The sequence below is a fragment of the Punica granatum genome, chromosome 2, assembly GCF_007655135.1.
Source record: "Punica granatum isolate Tunisia-2019 chromosome 2, ASM765513v2, whole genome shotgun sequence".
NCBI lineage: Eukaryota > Viridiplantae > Streptophyta > Magnoliopsida > Myrtales > Lythraceae > Punica > Punica granatum.
Genome location: NC_045128.1, coordinates 40,123,403 through 40,140,762, shown reverse-complemented (window position 1 = coordinate 40,140,762; position 17,360 = coordinate 40,123,403). Strand labels below are relative to the sequence as shown.

The 17,360-nt window shown below is 41.9% G+C and overlaps 3 protein-coding genes across 6 annotated transcripts; all 3 read left to right on the top strand.

Moving 5' to 3' along the window:
• The first annotated feature begins 3,687 nt into the window (after positions 1–3,687).
• Positions 3,688–10,288, top strand: LOC116196602 (4-alpha-glucanotransferase DPE2). 3 transcript variants are annotated; one of them, XM_031526405.1, is made up of 23 exons: positions 3,688–4,033; positions 4,233–4,591; positions 4,927–5,044; positions 5,118–5,173; positions 5,288–5,415; positions 5,511–5,637; positions 5,724–5,920; positions 6,152–6,230; positions 6,314–6,352; positions 6,455–6,574; positions 6,666–6,767; positions 6,872–6,955; positions 7,274–7,516; positions 7,635–7,760; positions 7,892–7,966; positions 8,052–8,123; positions 8,258–8,374; positions 8,503–8,600; positions 8,692–8,851; positions 8,935–9,033; positions 9,335–9,532; positions 9,608–9,701; positions 9,780–9,934. In XM_031526405.1, exons 2-23 carry the CDS (start codon positions 4,235–4,237, stop codon positions 9,794–9,796), a joined length of 2,706 nt encoding a protein of 901 aa, XP_031382265.1. In that variant the 5' UTR covers positions 3,688–4,033; positions 4,233–4,234; the 3' UTR covers positions 9,797–9,934. The 3 variants fall into 3 exon arrangements, with proteins under 3 accessions (XP_031382265.1, XP_031382264.1, XP_031382263.1); XM_031526404.1 differs by having other exon boundaries at positions 3,689–4,140; positions 9,785–10,288; XM_031526403.1 differs by having other exon boundaries at positions 3,690–4,033; positions 9,785–10,288.
• A 527-nt stretch (positions 10,289–10,815) lies between these two features.
• LOC116196603 (phosphatidylinositol 4-kinase gamma 8-like) lies at positions 10,816–13,650 on the top strand. The gene is made up of 3 exons (XM_031526406.1): positions 10,816–11,237; positions 11,336–11,453; positions 11,563–13,650. The coding sequence occupies exon 3, from the start codon at positions 11,677–11,679 to the stop codon at positions 13,333–13,335; it is 1,659 nt and encodes a 552-aa protein (XP_031382266.1). The 5' UTR covers positions 10,816–11,237; positions 11,336–11,453; positions 11,563–11,676; the 3' UTR covers positions 13,336–13,650.
• A 1,649-nt stretch (positions 13,651–15,299) lies between these two features.
• Positions 15,300–17,046, top strand: LOC116196604 (Werner Syndrome-like exonuclease). 2 transcript variants are annotated; one of them, XM_031526409.1, is made up of 2 exons: positions 15,300–15,993; positions 16,672–17,046. In XM_031526409.1, the coding sequence occupies exons 1-2, from the start codon at positions 15,427–15,429 to the stop codon at positions 16,729–16,731; spliced, it is 627 nt and encodes a 208-aa protein (XP_031382269.1). In that variant the 5' UTR covers positions 15,300–15,426; the 3' UTR covers positions 16,732–17,046. The 2 variants fall into 2 exon arrangements, with proteins under 2 accessions (XP_031382269.1, XP_031382268.1); XM_031526408.1 differs by lacking the exon at positions 16,672–17,046 and having other exon boundaries at positions 15,302–16,321.
• The last annotated feature ends 314 nt before the right edge of the window (positions 17,047–17,360 follow it).

Here is a 17,360-nt window from a genome sequence, read left to right as displayed (position 1 = left end):
AAAGATATCTCATAATAAAATTCGATTTCTCGATTTCTTATGATTAATATAACATAATGTATTTGAAATAAATGATAAGATTTTATTATATGTGTAGATATTATTTAATAAGCAAGTTTTCAAAATTAGAATTAATATTTCATCACATCAATATTAACATCAAAATAAGTATGTTTTAGCATATATTTTGTAAAAGGAATTTTCTAAGTTTTTATTTATTTATTTATATTTCAAAAATCATTTTTAATAAAAGATATTTTTTAAAAGATATCTCGCATCGTAAAATCTGATTTTTTGATTTCTTTAATTTTTATAATTTATATAACATAATATATTTGAAATAAATGAGAAAAATTTATTATATGTGTACATAGTACTTAATAATCTTGACTTTTTAGAATAAAAATTAATATTTCATCAAATTAATATTCAAATGAAAATAAGTATACATTAGTATATATATTTACCCATAATATAAATATACTTAATATATGGTTACGTAGACATCTTTTAGTATATATAGGAAGAAAAAGTATGTATAAGTTTTATATTTTATAGATATCAATTGAAAATAAATTAGATAATATTTTATAGATATATATGAATTATATTTTTTCAAGAAACAAATCTGATTTGTTAACCAAAAAAGAAAGACAAATCATATTATATTTTAACTAAATTCCATATGATGGTTATAAATATGAATCATTATACACATAGAATTGCATGTCCAATCCTAGATGCAAGCAAGTTAATTAAATTTACGATTTGATTTTTTCTTTTATTTTTATCCTAATTTTTCATTTTTTTCCCAATTTTTGCTTTTTTTCCCCTCATATTCTTCATGGTAATGTGACTTTCATCTCAAAAGGCTACTTATTTGTTCATTTTATTATTTTTGTTTCATTTTTTACTTTCGAATGAATTTTTTCTTTTAATTCTTAATTATAATTATTGTTGCGCAGCTGTCGCACATAAATAAATCAAAGAAAAGCCAAGGTGGACGGTCACTGGGACTCTCCTGTCAATGGGCTGCTCCGCCCACGGAGAATCTGGCAGGGGGAATTAGAGGGGCCAGTCTCTCCCTCCGGTGCAATGGCTATTGAAAACCCCGACGCGTCTCGTTCAAAGCCAGCCGTCTGATGCCGCCGCATCACCGGCGCAATTCCGCAGTTCACGTCTCCTCTTTCTCGGTTGATTGCTCCCAATCGGTCGTTTCTTTTCTCTTTCCTCTTTGCTTGTTCGTTCGTGTGTTTGGGTGGTGGTTTCTTCTATTCAGCGAGTGACGGTTCTAATGGTGATTCTGGATTAAAAAAAATTAAGGAGAAGAAGAGCTGCTACTGTCTGTATGTTTCTGTCATCCGACTGGCTGGCTGAAAGTCGGGAGTTTTGTGAGGGTGAAATCTTCGCATAGCTCACTAAGAATGGCATTCCCCTTCCATCTCACTGTCGCGGATTAACTTGGGGCTTCATGAAATATGATGAAGCTTGACCTAATTCATTCTGTTGTTCAGTGCCCTGAAGAGGAGGTTTTGTAGCCGTAAAGGGTCAGGCTGATGGATACTTTTCCGTGTTAGTTACTCTTAGATGCTCGTAATGCACTGCACTAGCTTTTCCTTTCATTGTAAGCTCAAAGAGGAAAATTTTAGACAGATGATGCCCGTGTACGGGGGGAAATATGCCAATCACCTTACAATGATGAAAAGTCTAATAGATCCTACCTACCTTGGTTATGAGTTGAGGTTGAGAGCAAAACCCCCAAGAATGAGTCCTATGTCTTATCTCGTGGTTGGAGGCTGCACTCACCTATTTGCACGGGTAGGTAGGAGCTAGTAGACTTTTCTTCATTTCATCTTTCTGATTATGTAATACAAGTGTGGTGCATCAGAATAGCTCGATTTCAATCATTGGTACAAATTTTGGGGGTTCAGCCTAGGAGTTTCGATGGGAAAGATGTATGGGCTTGGTCTGTTAAACTTTTTGAGTCGAGCTTATTCTTTGCACACTTGGTTACATTGAAATGATAGATGAGATGGGGTACTGGTTCTATTATTTTTTCCCGACATAGAGGGGACAGAAATCGATATTCCTTTGTTTCCTCTATCTCCATTGCCGCTGTTTCCCAGTCTTTTAGCAGAGATAGCTGGAACTTGGAAGGTATGCAATGAGTTACTCATCGAGAGTGCTGATTATGCCCTGAGAAATCAATCCAACTTTTGGGCCTTAAGATTTATTTCTTTTCCTCGGTTGATTCGAAAGTGCCGCAGTCCTCCTTGGAAGAAAGTTCATATATTTCTTGATGATCAAAATTGTGGTTTGATATTGCATTTTAATGCAGGCACTCTCAGAAGGTCCCAACTCACAAAACTGAATTGTGATAGACAAGGGACGTGAATTCAAGAACTTAAAGAGGCGTTGCTTCCTTGGTAAGGCCAGCAAGTTGGGAACCTCTCCTCTCAAAGAAGCTCCGAAGAACATTAGCTGCAGGGAAGCAGGCTATTTCCAAACTTTCAACAAAAGTTGGTAATGAACAAAAAAAAAAAATCTTTCGTGAGATTGCATACTTTTTGGCTATGCGTATTTAGTGTGGGCAATGGGTTTGGGGTGAAACCTGAAGTTAATGCAAAATTTTTTCTGCCTACAGGAGTTTGGATCATTGCGATCAAGTTTATTATATTTGATGCGGCCTCAAGCTCTTATGTACTTCTTGACGCATAAATCTCGGCCCAGCTATACAATCCGCTAAAGAAATAGATTTGGAGCTCAGGCTTTTACTTCAGGACTGAAGACTGCCATACAAGTTGCATCACAATCTGTGTTCTATTCAGTGTCTCTTCAGTTTTGGCCTCCTTTCCTTCTCCGACCGACTTACTCTCAATTTGTTCACCTCTCTAACTTGAACCAGAATAGATTCTTCCCCTGCTCGTCGCATTTGATGCGCATAGTATTTATGGTTCGACCATCATATATACATGTTTACTACCTTCATCACATGAATTGTACTCGAGGCATGTGATTTGGTGTGAGTATTTCGATCAAAGGCAAGACTTTGCTCATGAAGAACCTTTTTTTTTGCTAGAAGTGTGTTGCTCAAGCAGGCAAGACTGAGACACCATCATGTTCCTTGTTAGAACCTCTTAAGGCAAAAAATTGCTACTCGTCACACAGTTTTTTTGTTTTTTTAAAAAAAGGAAATTGGCTTATGAGTTAGGAAATTACTTTTACTTTTTTTTTTCCTCTTTTCAGCGAGCCCGCGTTGTTAGGGCGTCTGCTTACACCCTATTCACGAGATAACATTCACGAGATAATTTCAAATCAGTAGTACGTCGCTGTTTTACCAATTGCAGTTCTGATAATTTGCATAAAATGAAGTGTATTGGTACTTATAAAATTCTGAAAAATAATAAAATCACAAGCACTCCGGAAAGTCTGGACCCTGGTGACCTCAGCTCTACTGAATATAATACATCCGGTGCATGTGCACCCGCGTGTAAGCTACCAGGTTGCGACCGTTGCACTGACCTTTGTGTACTTGGGCGTTCATGGACCGGGAGCAAGAAAAGCTTTTTCCGCGGATGGAGATCTCCGGATTGAAACGTCAACGTGTCGGCCCTGAAGCCGAGCGTCTCCATCTTCTTCTTAATATGAAATCTCCGGAGAATCTCCGAGCGACAATCTTTTTCTTACAGACAAAAAAAAAAAAAAAAAAACAAAGGAGAAGGAAAAGGGAAGTGATCAGAAGATACTGACGAAAATATCATCCTAATCTGACAAACATCGCTCAATCTTCCCTTCGTGTTTCGTTTGTTGGGCAGTGGACACTTTTTCTTCCCAAAAGATCTGCGCAAAAAGTAGTGACTGCCCTTCTCCCTTCCCTCTCCATGGCCCTTTCTTCCATTGGCGGCCTCCCCGGCCTCTGTCAATCATAAGCCCGCATTTCTCTGAACCATAACGTGCCTTCTCCAGCAGCTCTCCCGTCACTCCCCTTTTCTCCCTCCGAAGACTTCTCCTGTAGCTTTCCACTGAAGTAAAGGTGAGAAGCCTATGCCCATCACATCAGCTGAGCTTACGATCTGTCTTCCATTGGGTTTTGCATTGTTTTGGGTCCCGTTGAGCTGAATTCTTCTTCATCTTCGTCGTGTAAGAGCTGGGTCGATGGTTTCTTGGTCAGAGCTTTGCCGCATATTCTGGTTTTCAGTGCTGAGATACCTCTTTCCTGTTTTGGTTCCCAGATATGCCGAACTGGGGCCTGCTTTCCATTTCCAGCAAGTCCATGAAATCGGTGACCGTGAGCTTTAGACTCCCGTACCACACTCAGTGGGGTCAGAGCCTGCTTGTGTGCGGTGCCGAGCCCGTGCTTGGCTCTTGGAATGTCAAGAAGGGCCTCCTGCTGAGCCCTCATCACCAGGGCATTGAGCTCATATGGACTGGCTCCATGCCAGTTCATGCCGGATTTACGAGCGAGTACAGTTACTATTTGGTGGACGACCAGAGGAACGTGCTGAGATGGGAGATGGGGGAGAAGCGCACACTGTTAGTTCCTGAGGGTGTGAACGATGGGGAGGTTCTGGAGTTTTATGATCTTTGGCAGGTATTCTTTATAGTAAAAGTTCCTTAGCGTGCTTATGATTTATGAATTGAATATGACCTCTTTGATACTGGCCATGAGGATTCCTATTATAGTTATGTTCTCCGACTCCTGGTCAGGTGAGAAACATGGAATCTTTCTTTTCGAGCCATGATTAATTTGTTGTGCGGAGGTAGGAAAAGTAGTGATAAAGAGAAACAACCATAAAGTTGAGCTAGATTTTACCTTTTTCCTGAAAAAGAAAAGAAGAATAAGGAGATTCATCTTTGCCTTTTGATAATTTATATGGAACCTCGTGGCTGATTACTTGCTTGGATATCTGAAATTCACATTTCCAGACTGGTTCAGATACTCTTCCATTTAGAAATGCATTCAAAGACGTTATCTTCCGGAGGAGTCGGAGTTTGGACATAGAGAGACCTTTGGCTGCAGTTAAGCCGAAGTTGGATGTAGATGGTAACTTTCAGTTGTGAACTCATTAAGCTATCATCCACGGGTGTGTTGTTTTTGACATCTCATGTTTAAACAGATTCAGTCCTTGTCCATTTTAAGATTTGCTGCCCAAATATTGAGGAAGACTCGATGGTAAAGCTCTTTTCCATCCTTGATTTTTAGTTGGTTATCTTCCCATTAAATGATTTTCAAGTTTCCATGTCATTTGCTTTGTTAGTTATTGTTACTAGTCATGAACTCCTGCAGGTCTATGTTATTGGTAGCAGTTCCAAGTTGGGGCAATGGAAAATTCAAAATGCACTTAAACTTAGCTATGCTGGTGATTCCGTTTGGCATGCTGAATGTATAATACCGAGGGGTGACTTTCCACTAAAATATCCTTTTGAGGCTCTTTCTTTCCTTGGATTAATTGCTTTAACCTCATTCCATCTCTCTTTTTTCTCTGTCTCTTCCTTGACAATTGTTCCACATATCGGTATTGTAAGTATGGCAAATCAGGAAAAATTGCTCTAGAGACCGGTTCCAATCGAGAACTTTCTCTCAATTCCTCAAAAGGTCCATCCCGATACATATTCCTCTCAGATGGCATGATGCGAGTAAGCTGTTTTAACGTGTTCTCTATGCCAAGGTTTTGCAGGTGAATGCTTATCACGTGATTAATCTTGTTAACCTGTTTTTACAGGAGATGCCTTGGCGTGGAGCTGGCATGGCAATTCCAATGTTTTCTGTGAGATCAGAAGATGATCTTGGAGTTGGGGAGTTTCTTGACCTTAAGTTACTTGTCGACTGGGCAGTTGAATCAGGGTTCCATTTAGTTCAGCTCTTGCCAATCAATGATACTTCTGTCCATGGGATGTGGTGGGATTCATATCCTTACAGGTACAATTCAAATGGTAAAATGATTTCCCGACTGCTTTTTCAACGAAGGATTTTACAATCTTCAATCGGTTGAGGAGAAGCTATATATGGTCGACAGATTGGAGAAAACTCACTTTGATTATTAAATAGACTGTCTTAGTTGATTCTGCCAGTATGATATTGAAATTGATTATGGGTTATCTGGGTGATACTCTTACTAGAAATCTTTATTTTTATGACTTGGCTCTGCAGTTCGCTTTCAGTGTTTGCTTTGCATCCGCTTTATCTGAGAGTACAGGCACTGTCAGATCATATACCAGATGATATCAAGGTTGTATACAATCTTCTTAAGATTTCGACTCTCTTAATCTTTGTTTGACCATGGAAATTAATATCATTCACTTCTACTTCCAGCAAGACATTCTGAAGGCGAAAGAAGAACTAAACAAGAAGGTAGAGTTCTGGGTCTGAGCTACAGCCTGCTTTGTTTGGTTATTAAGATTTGTCGAGCTTCCTGACCACTATCCTTTTCTAACTGTGTGTGTCCATTCCTAGGATGTTGATTATGAAGCAACAATGGCTACTAAGCTTTCCATTGCCAAGAGGATGTTTGCCACAGAGAAGGATTCAATTCTCAATTCCAGTTCCTTCCAGAAATTCTTTTCTGAGAATGAGGTTCTACAGATGTTCTATTAGTTTGCTCTTATATCAGAAGATCATCTTTTTAGGTGCCCAGTCACCTGATTCCTTGATTTAATGTTCGTAGGAATGGCTGAAACCCTATGCAGCATTTTGTTTTCTGAGAGACTTCTTTGAAACATCAGATCATAGCCAATGGGGTCGGTTTTCTAATTTTTCAAAAGAGAAGGTTTGTACCTGCTTGGTTTGAACATTTCAAGTTCAAAGTTGCAAATGTTGCACAAGACCAACGTGAAATTAATAGCAACATCATTATTTTATTTCCCGTTGCAGCTTGAGAAGCTTACTGCAAAAGACAGCCTCCAGTACGAGATAATTTGCTTCCACTACTATGTTCAGTTCCATTTACATTCACAAGTAAGACAAAGAAATGCTTTAAAATCCATGCATCATTCAATTTACTATTTCTCTACCGTGGAGTTGTCCGTGGTGTAGAGCTACTCTTGTTTTCTATAATCTTTGTGAACATGAATCTATAGCCCTTTCCATTCTTTTCCCCAAGAAAACAAAGAGAACCTTTGTTTTGCTTACATGAATTTATAATTGTACCCAGGTGTTTTTAAAGAAAAAGAAGATAGAAAGGCTTACCAACCAGTTCAATTCAATGAGTGTACCTTTATTGTTTTAAAGAAAGAGAACGGAAAGCTTATTGTTTGTGAAATTTCAAATGGACAGTTATTGGAGGCCGCGGAATATGCGAGAAAGAGACGCGTGGTTCTAAAAGGAGATCTTCCTATTGGAGTTGACCGGAATAGTGTGGATACCTGGGTCTACCCTAACTTGTTCCGCATGAATACATCTACTGGTGCACCTCCTGATTATTTCGATAAGAATGGGCAGAACTGGGGATTTCCCACTTATAACTGGGAAGAAATGTCGAAAGATAATTATGCTTGGTGGCGTGCTCGGCTAACACAGGTTTTCACTAACTTACATAGCGTTAACCATTATATAATTGAAATTTGATTAATGTTACTCTATGTTATGATTTACCTGGATAAAATGCGATGTGTCGAATGTTCTGTTGCTCCCACAGATGGCAAAGTATTTCACTGCATACAGAATCGACCATATATTGGGTTTCTTTAGGATCTGGGAGCTCCCAGAGCATGCTATGACTGGCTTAGTTGGTAAATTTCGACCATCAATTCCTCTAAGCAAGGTATTATCTTCTTTAATTGAAAAATCCAATCTCGTCTGCAACAATTAAAAGATGCTTATGTTTATATTGCAAACATAAGCTTTCTCAGTCTTCATCCATTCTTCTATAACAACAATTTTTTTTTATTGTAGGAAGAATTGGAACGAGAAGGAATATGGGATTTTGACCGTTTGAGCAAGCCATACGTTCGACAGGAATTTCTGGAGGTTCTGAATATCCTTTGTCTATGATATTCAAGTCCTGCGTGGATTTGTTGCAAGCTACTTATGCAGTTTCTTTTCCTTACTCCAGGAAAGATTTGGAGATTCCTGGCCTTTAATAGCATCCAATTTTTTTAATGCATGTGGAAAGGATCGATATGAGGTAAAGGTCACTGAAATTAATGAAATTTGATATTATTCTTTCTGTTTTGTACCTGAGAATCTCTCCAGGATCATTGGGAATTTCTGGACTTCTGCCACTTGAGCATTTACTTATTCATCTTTTGGATCAAACAGTTCAAGGAAGAGTGCAACACAGAGAAAAAAATAGCTGCAAAGGTGAAGACCCTCACGGAGAAGTCCTTATTGGGGAATGATGATAAGAGTCGAAGAGATCTTTTTGATCTTATAAAGGTAAATATATTCGGGCAAATTGATTCCTATAAGTAATAGCTCACAAAGTTTCTTCTTTGCTGTTGAGTCTTTGATCTGTTCAAACTCCATTGTTAAACCGGATTTTCTCTATCAAACTATCATTGCAGAATATAGTTCTCATCAAGGACCCCGAAGATCCAACAAAATTTTACCCTCGTTTCAACCTTGAAGATACATCAAGTTTTAATGACTTAGACGATCACAGGTACTAATTTTGGGATATTTTTGTAGCCATCTTAACTCTGATGATAAACACTTTTGTTGAGCTAATGAAGATTTTGCTGCTGCTTATACAGCAAGAATGTTTTGAGAAGACTCTATTATGATTACTATTTCCACCGGCAAGAAGATCTGTGGCTGCGAAATGCCCTGAAGACACTGCCAGTCCTTCTGAACTCCTCAGATATGATGGCTTGTGGGGAAGATTTGGGCCTGATCCCATCTTGTGTACATCCGGTGTGTCTCTCTCACGTCTCTTTATCTCTCACAATCGAAACAAACTCCTTGGGCGAGTTTTTTGATACATGTTCTTAATGCAGGTTATGCAAGAGCTGGGATTGGTCGGTCTAAGAATCCAACGTATGCCAAGTGAACCAGACTTAGAATTTGGCATTCCTTCTCAATACAGTTACATGACGGTAGGGTCGTCTTTCACAATCTTTACAAGGCTTCAGTGTGTAGAACTGTATATATGTCATTACAGTTGGAAATTATGGTGCCGATGCCAAGTTTTCCATCCGCATGTTCTAGAAATATGCTGTTTATGCCCTTATATACCTGTTGGCTATGAACTGGATTGTTTTTCATGGTTGTAACTGGAAAGCAAGGGGTCTTCTCTGTGTTTGCAAATGTTGCTTGCTTTCAAGCTCTCATATGGTTACTAGGAGAAATCTTTATATTCAAACGAAGTGTAGAGCTGGGTTTCTCCTCTGTTTTCAGGTTTGTGCTCCATCCTGCCATGACTGCTCTACATTGCGTGCTTGGTGGGAAGAAGACGAAGAAAGAAGACGTCGCTATTTCAAGGCTGTTGTTGGGACTGACAAGTTGCCCCCAAGTAGATGTGCACCCGAAGTTGTCCATTTTATCCTTAGGCAACATGTTGAAGCGCCGTCAATGTGGGCGATCTTCCCTCTCCAGGTACTATTTTGACTGGCGTATATGGCCCCTAATTGTGAACATACTGTTCTAAACATCCCTCCATGTGATGCTCAGGATCTACTGGCATTGAAAGAAGAGTACACAAGTCGCCCTGCGACGGAGGAGACGATTAACGACCCCACAAACCCGAAACACTACTGGAGATACCGTAAGCCCGAATTCCTTATAGAATGCGAAACTATATTTTTAACTCAAGATACCAATTTCCGGAATAACACGAATTCAGTACAGGTGTCCACATGACGCTGGAGTCTTTGATGAAGGATAAGGGACTCAAGACCACGATTAAGGATCTCGTGAGCGGGAGCGGGAGATCGTATCCCCGACTTGAGGAAGCTGATGTCCCAGAAATCCAAGCCGAAAACAGTGATGCGGAAAAGAAGCAGGTGATCAATGGTGTCCCAAAGGAGAGGGTGGCAGTTTCGGTCTGAAGGTCATGCAGCTGAGCGTCCCTCTTGCGCTCGTATATATTGTTCATCGTGAATGGCTTCTTCTAAGCTCGCTCGTGAGGTTCCCGCTTATACCTATGCCTTCTGTAGATCATTTTATTCTGTCAGCAATTAGTAAAGGTATGTCATTGCGCGAGGTAATTCCAGTGTTAAGAGAAGTTGATTACGTACGCGAGGTAGTTATGTTAGCCCGATAAAGAATAAAGAGATAGCTTATCGCACTCTTGTAACCTTAATAAAATCAAAATCTTTCCGCGGCCAGATCGTGCACGGCTATTAATTTGTATCTCCGAGCTCAGATTAACCGGTGGTATATAACGATCATTAAGCAACATATCGATTGGATCATTCATTTTTGGGCACGTAAAATGGAGTAATATCTGATGATTCTTTTTGCTGAATTCACGTACCGGGGCAAATTTAGGAAAGAAATTCATCAAATGAGGAAGACTCATTTCCTGAAATTAATTTTTAAAAAATTGGCGGGGGGGCGGGCCGACCTTAGGAGGGCGGGAGATGTTCCGCCCCGACGTGGAGAGCCAAGCACCGCCCCCTCCGACAGCCAAAAGCGGCGGGACCGCCACCTGACTTAATCAACCGCCGCTGGTGCTCTGTGCTAACAGAATAGAAGTCCCAACCACCGGAAACCTCTCACGTCCAAACACCTTCGTTCGACCGCCACTTGGCGACGAGCATGTCCAGTAATTGGAGCGTTAGGGGGGAGAGAGAGAGAGCCGTTGGTGCCCGGAGAAGGCGGGAGTGAAAATCGGAGGGAGGGAGGGGGAATTGGGGAGCGACTCTGTTCTTTTCCTCTTTAGGGTTTGCCTTTGCTCTCTCTCATTGCAGAGGAGGACCTTAAGAAAAGGAGGGCCCGAGGAGGGGAGAGAGAGAGAGAGAGAGAGAGAGAGAGAGAGAGAGAGAGAGAGAGAGAGAGAGAGAGAGAGGAGATAGTGTTCTTTTGTGTCATTTCCGTTTCTCTTCTTCTTCTTCTTCTTCTTCTTCTTCTTCAACAAAGGGATTTTGATTCTGTCTGAAAGAGAGTTCCCAGTGACGGATTGTTTCTCTCGAACCTCCCGTTGCTGTTCGTCCTCCCCTGAATGCCTTCTCCCAGTGTTCAGGGTCCGTCCTCTCCTCTTTCTCATTTGTTTGATTGCTGGGATTTTGCTCTGATTCTTAATTGATTGCATTCCGATCGAAGTGGCGATTCTATGTGCGGAGGAGCGAGGGATTCGTAGGTACGTTTGATGGCCATTTGTCTGATTCAACCTGTTTCTTCTTTCCAATTTTGCTGCAATTGATTCAGTTTTGTATTTGGGTCGCAATGCATGTACAGGTCTTGCGACGATGAACCAAAGGAGATTGGTATGAAATGACCTAGACTTGTAGCTGTCACTAGCGTGTCGATATTGAGGAAGCAGACTCCACCATTGTTTTTGGGTCCTCCAATATTGGTGAGAACCAAAAAATGCATTTTGATTCCAGTCCCGATGGGGTCGATTTCATTTGCTTGAGACTGATGGGAGATCTTCTCGTGTTGTTGTTGTTGTTGGTTATGTCTAGTTTGTGATGGCTAATCCATCTAGGAAGATTCCTTCGCTAGGAATGTCCTGATCTTAACTGCTCCTAGCATGCCCTCCGTCTGTCCTCTTCCAACTCCGCGAGAAACTCTGCATAATGGCTGTAGCTCTTCATCACCATTCAGGATTCAAACCTCCAAACCGGTCTCAGAGATGCAGACTCCAGTCCTTCACTAACCTCGACTTCGCCCTAGCTGACCTTCCCCGAACCGGTTCAGTCCACCACTCCTCCTCAGAACAAGCCCTCGAGATCACTAACGTCCACAGGTGCTTCTCCACCCCATGCCTTTCCTTGACCTCCAAGGTGGAGGACGACTTCGACATGAACCCGAGGATAGAGATTGTTGGAGGCAACAGGGACCCTAGAGCTCGTGCATTAGTTGTGGAAGTTGCTATAGCTATGGCCTCGGGCATCAATATCGTGCCTGTTTCAGAAGGACTAGGGGGAGCCTACATCTTGCAGGGGCGTAATGGTCACAACATTGCCCTTGCAAAGCCAATAGATGAGGAGCCCTTGGCATTCAACAATCCTAAAGGCTTTGGGGCCCTGATGCTGGGCCAGCCTGGGCTGCAACGGTCTGTTCGGGTTGGCGAAACGGGCCTTAGGGAACTGGCTGCTTGCCTTCTTGACCACGACGGGTTTGCTGGGGTCCCTCCAACTGCTCTTGCCAAAATATCCCATGTCCCATTTCATGTGAATGACGCATCAGGGATATCCCCGGTGCCATTCAAGATTGCTTCGCTGCAGCGCTTTGTGGATCACGATCTTGATGCGGGGGAGCTGGGCCCATCTAGCTTCTCTGTTGCCTCGGTTCATCAGGTTGGGATTTTTGACGTGAGACTACTGAACCTCGATCGTCATGCGGGAAATATACTTGTGAAGAAGTATGAGCAGGGGAATTGCTCCACGGGGTCCCTTGAGCTCATCCCAATCGACCATGGCCTCTGCCTCCCTGAATGGCTTGATGATCCTTACTTTGAGTGGCTCCATTGGCCACAAGCCTCTGTTCCATTCTCAGATTCAGAGTTTGAGTACATATCTAACCTCGACCCTTTTAAGGATGCGGATTTATTGAGAGCTGAGATTCCGAATCTGAGGGAATCCTCTATAAGGGTCCTTGTTGTTTGCACCATTTTCCTGAAACAGGCAGCCGCTGCTGGGCTCTGCCTCGCTGATATTGGTGAGATGATGACTCGTAGTTTTTCGGGCAAGGAGGAAAAACTGAGCTTCTTGGAGAATTTCTGCCTGCAAGTGAAGAAAAGCATGGAAAGTTGTTTCATCTTGGATGAAGAGAACCACTGGACAGAGGAAGAGGTTGATGACACTGAAATGATTCAGTTCGATGTTGAAATTGAAGATGGTTATGACGAAACAGATTTGGACACAAAGCCGGCCAAGATCCTGAGGTTCTCATCGCTGAAGTCCATGACTGCTCTCCTTGATTTGTCTTTCCCTCCGCAATGCGACGAAACCGACCAGTTCATTCCAGAATATGATGCAAAAACCACGGAAGAAAAAGTCGGTGGAAGTGATATCAATGGTACTGATAAATTCAAGAAGGGGGTTCTTCCCAGGAGCATGAGCTTCCAAGCACAGAAGCACATCAACGACAGCGGAGGAATCTCCTTCGGGGACATGAGCGAGGACGAATGGGATCTTTTCTTGGAGAGTTTCGCGAAGCTCTTGCCCGAAGTGATCGAGAACTGGACTTGCAAGGGTTTGAAGCAAAGGCTGGGAACCTCCTGCGAGTTCTGAGGTAATCACATTGTGAAGTAAAAGAAGAAGGGTAATAACGAAAATGAACCGATAAAAACTTAACACATGTTCGCTCGTACTTATTGTAATCGAGAGAACGGAAAATGCTGCCGACAACCTTATTAGGGTGATGTAGACTGATTTGTAGATATGAGGAGATTTTAGGGGTGTTAAATGGAAAAGTGATGGGATGAAGAGCCATCCTTTCCTTCATCTTACCATAAAACAACAAAAAGAAACAAAAAGGACATTCATTTTTTCCCCAAGTTTATGTATCATCATTTGTACAATGATTTTGTTCATTTTTCTTGCTCATGAGCAAATGCATATATATATATATATATATATATGTAATGAAACTGAAGATGTTGATGTAATTCATAGCGTGTGTAATGTAAATGTGTGTGTATATATATATATATATACGTGGACTGAACTTTAAATATATATTACTTAATATTAATTTTGTATTAGTTTGTAAATAATTAATGTGTTCATTAATAATTTATCCTCTTTCAATTAGTTAGAGAGAGAGAGATAGAGAGAGAGAGAGAGAGAGAGAGGGAAGAGAGAGAAACCGCACGCGCGACTGACTCATATACAGCTAATCATATTATATGATGTTACAAGCAGCGGAGGAGAAAGCTAAAGTCAAGTCCGCTCCGCTCCTTCCGCTGTCATCTCTCGCTCTGTTTCTTCTTCCGATTCCGATACAACAATGGCTTTTTTCTGAGCCAAATAACGGCAGAGATCCTCAACACTGATCTTAATCACACGACTATAATAATGGAACAACTCAACGACGACTGTGTCGAGGACAATAATCCGCTCAATTCCCCGTGATTCCATTGGCGGCAGCTGCTTCTTCTTCTTCTTGTCGAGATTCAGCTGTTGCTTCTTCGCTGTCGGAGGAGACCTGGACTTTTTGTTCCTCCCCCGGTCCCGGCTCCTGCTCCGGCGCCGCCGGGAGCTTGAAAGATCCGAACTTGGGGGTGAATTCAGGGGTCGGGGCAGCGCTGGTGTCGAAGGTGAAAGACTGCTGGTCCCTATACGATTCCGAGTACTCTTGGAATTTGTCGAGCGACTCAGGGCAGTTCCTCCGCCGCTTGGTTACCCGGGAGTCTTCGTCGGCCGGCTTGTCTGTGGCCGGCACCGGAGAGGTTTCGACGGGATCCGATTCGGGCGCAGAAAGGACCGGCGGGGGTTCCACCTGAGTGGGGGAGCTCTCTGACATGGTCTTGAGAAGGGGGCAGAGACAGAGAGCAAGTGGGGGGAGAGAGAAGCTGCGGAGACCTTTTTCCTTGTCCGTTAGATTGGGCCGTAGTTAATTATATGGGCCTGAGTCCTACGCCCAATGAAGGCCCATATACTCCTCTCCCTAATCAAGTCAAATATACTGAATAAATAAACTTTTATTTCTCAACCTTCAAAACTTTTGCCACTTGGGTTCTAATTCTAAATCTAATTCTTTTGTCACTTTTTCAGTTTTGATCCTACCATCCATCTTTTTGTTAATTTTTTTAATAAATTACATAATTTTAGTAAATGACATCATTTTGGCTATGTTTGTATTTTCCAATTATTTTTTAACGCTATTAGTTCATGTAAAAGGTCATATCAGATTTTCGTTTCTCCAATTTAACATTAGACATTTTGACATGCGATATAAAATAGCATGAATCAAATTAATAGAAGGGCCACCAGTAAGGGTCCCACTTCTTACTCCCCTTTACCTTTATTTTTTTTTATTAATTCTAATTTTCTATTATTTGAAGCTTATATAATTATCACTAAAACTATTTTTTGGAAGAAAGTGTCCTTTTTAATGGGAAAATGGAAAATAGGATCAAAATGAAAAATATGTCAAATATTGAGGACAAGATAACAAAACAAATTAATTTAGGATGAAAGATTGATGACTAAAAGGTGTTTTTTTTTTTTTTCACGCATGAGTAAAGTAGAAAATAAAATTTCCCTCCGCCAATAAGGGGGGAGAGAGATTCTCCTCTTCTCTTCAGTCCGTCGTCGCCGTCCGATTTGATTCTCTCTCTCTCTCTCTCTCTGTGCTAGTCTCTGCGATCCATAGCAACGATGGCCGGCAGCGGCAGGGCAATCTCCATAGTCGACCACCAGCTCCCAGACGACGACCACAACCGCTACGACGTGATTTTCTTCGACCGCCAAATCCCCACCCTGCTGACTCATTCCCCGTCCATGGTCTCCTTCTGGCTCTCCCAGCTCCCACCTCCCCCGCGCCTCGTCGGTCTCGACGTCGAGTGGCGCCCCAACTTCTCGACCTACTCCGACCATCCCATTGCCACCATCCAGCTCTGCACTGCCGCCGCCGCCGCCTCGTCAGCCACAAGCCTCATCTTCCAGATCCTCCAGGCCCCGCACGTCCCCAAGGAGCTGGCCGACTTCCTCGACGATCCGGCCAACAAATTCGTCGGCGTGGGGATCGGGGAGGACGTGGAGAAGCTGCTGGTGGACTACGGGCTCAGGGTGGGGAATCCGGTGGATCTGAGGAGCCTAGCGGGGAAGGCGCTGAAGAACGCCGGGCTGAAGACGCTGGCGAAGGAGGTGCTGGGGAAGGAGGTGGAGAAGCCGAAGAGGGTGACGAGGAGCCGGTGGGACAACCCGTGGCTCACCCCGGCTCAGGTTCAGTACGCTTGTCTCGACGCTTTCCTTTCATTCGAAATAGGCCGTTCCTTGACTGCAAGTGCTACTTCATCAGCAGCATCAGCATCAGCATCAACAGCTGTAGCCGCTGCTTGATCGGAGAAATGCGTCATTGTTGGGGATCGATATCTATCTAGGGTTTATGTTCTGATGGAGGAAGAGATCGAACCATACGGGATGTCTGAATTTGGAATCTTTCATTGCTTGCTTTTGGGTTGTAGATTCCACCAATTATGCCAATATATCAATGTTGATTGCTTGAATTTCTGGTAAATTTAATGCGATCTTTTGTTTGTGTTTTTAAAAATTCACTGAGGTTTCAATTTGATTTCAAATCTATCCAACCATACTTTTTCCGTCAATTAATAATCACGGCGAATCATCAGCATATTTGATGAGTAGATCATTTTATTACGATAACTTCGTTATGTTATCGGTCGTAGGTTTTCTCGGGTTTTAACGGATTTTTTTCTGTCCCGAGCCTTTAATGAATTCTTTTAGGTGGCTTTTGGTTCGATTACTCTTTTTATATATTGCTGGGAATGTTAGGATTGTCTAGAAAATTGACTGGTTTGTCATTTTACATGTTTGGAATATGAATGGTAATATGATATTACAATGTTTCCCACGTAAATAGATTTATGTTTGTATCTTCAGAAGATGAGGAAACCAAAATTAGAAGAAGAGATTGTGCTTCACCAGAGGAGACATGCTTGAAGAGGTGTGGGTGGGCCCATGGGCCCTCGCCCACCTCCGACACTTCCGGCCCTAATGGGCTCCTCACATGAACCTCTCTCTCTCTACTTATCGAATTATATGTACATTGTCACTGGCCACAATATATATATATATATATATATATATATATATATATAGCAGATGAATTGATCATTGCAGAACCATAAATGCCCTACTTATATAAGGTGTCGTCTCATCATCACCCCGCGTGTGACACCAATGTTCACTTATTTCTACTAGAGGGGCACCCAATACGGAAGCATTACACTGAATATGATTTTGCTGTTCAATTTCTGATTGTGTTATCGCTAGTTTGTACCACGGTATCCGGAAGTCCATCGGGTCCCGACTAGTCCAGTTCGAGCTGAGTCGGCCCAGTAAGAGATGAAAGCTCTCTCATCATCGATTTTTTTCCATTCACAAGACTCGAACCTAATGCTTTATTTAAGGGGAACAAGCGTCGATACTTTCGGTATTATTAATTAAATTGCATTTAATAAAATAAATTGGAAAAAAGAAAGTTAGATAAAAGGTTTATTCCTCCTTTTATAATATTATTATAGATTATAGATAACTCCCATGTTGGAAGCATCATTAGAGAATTTTAA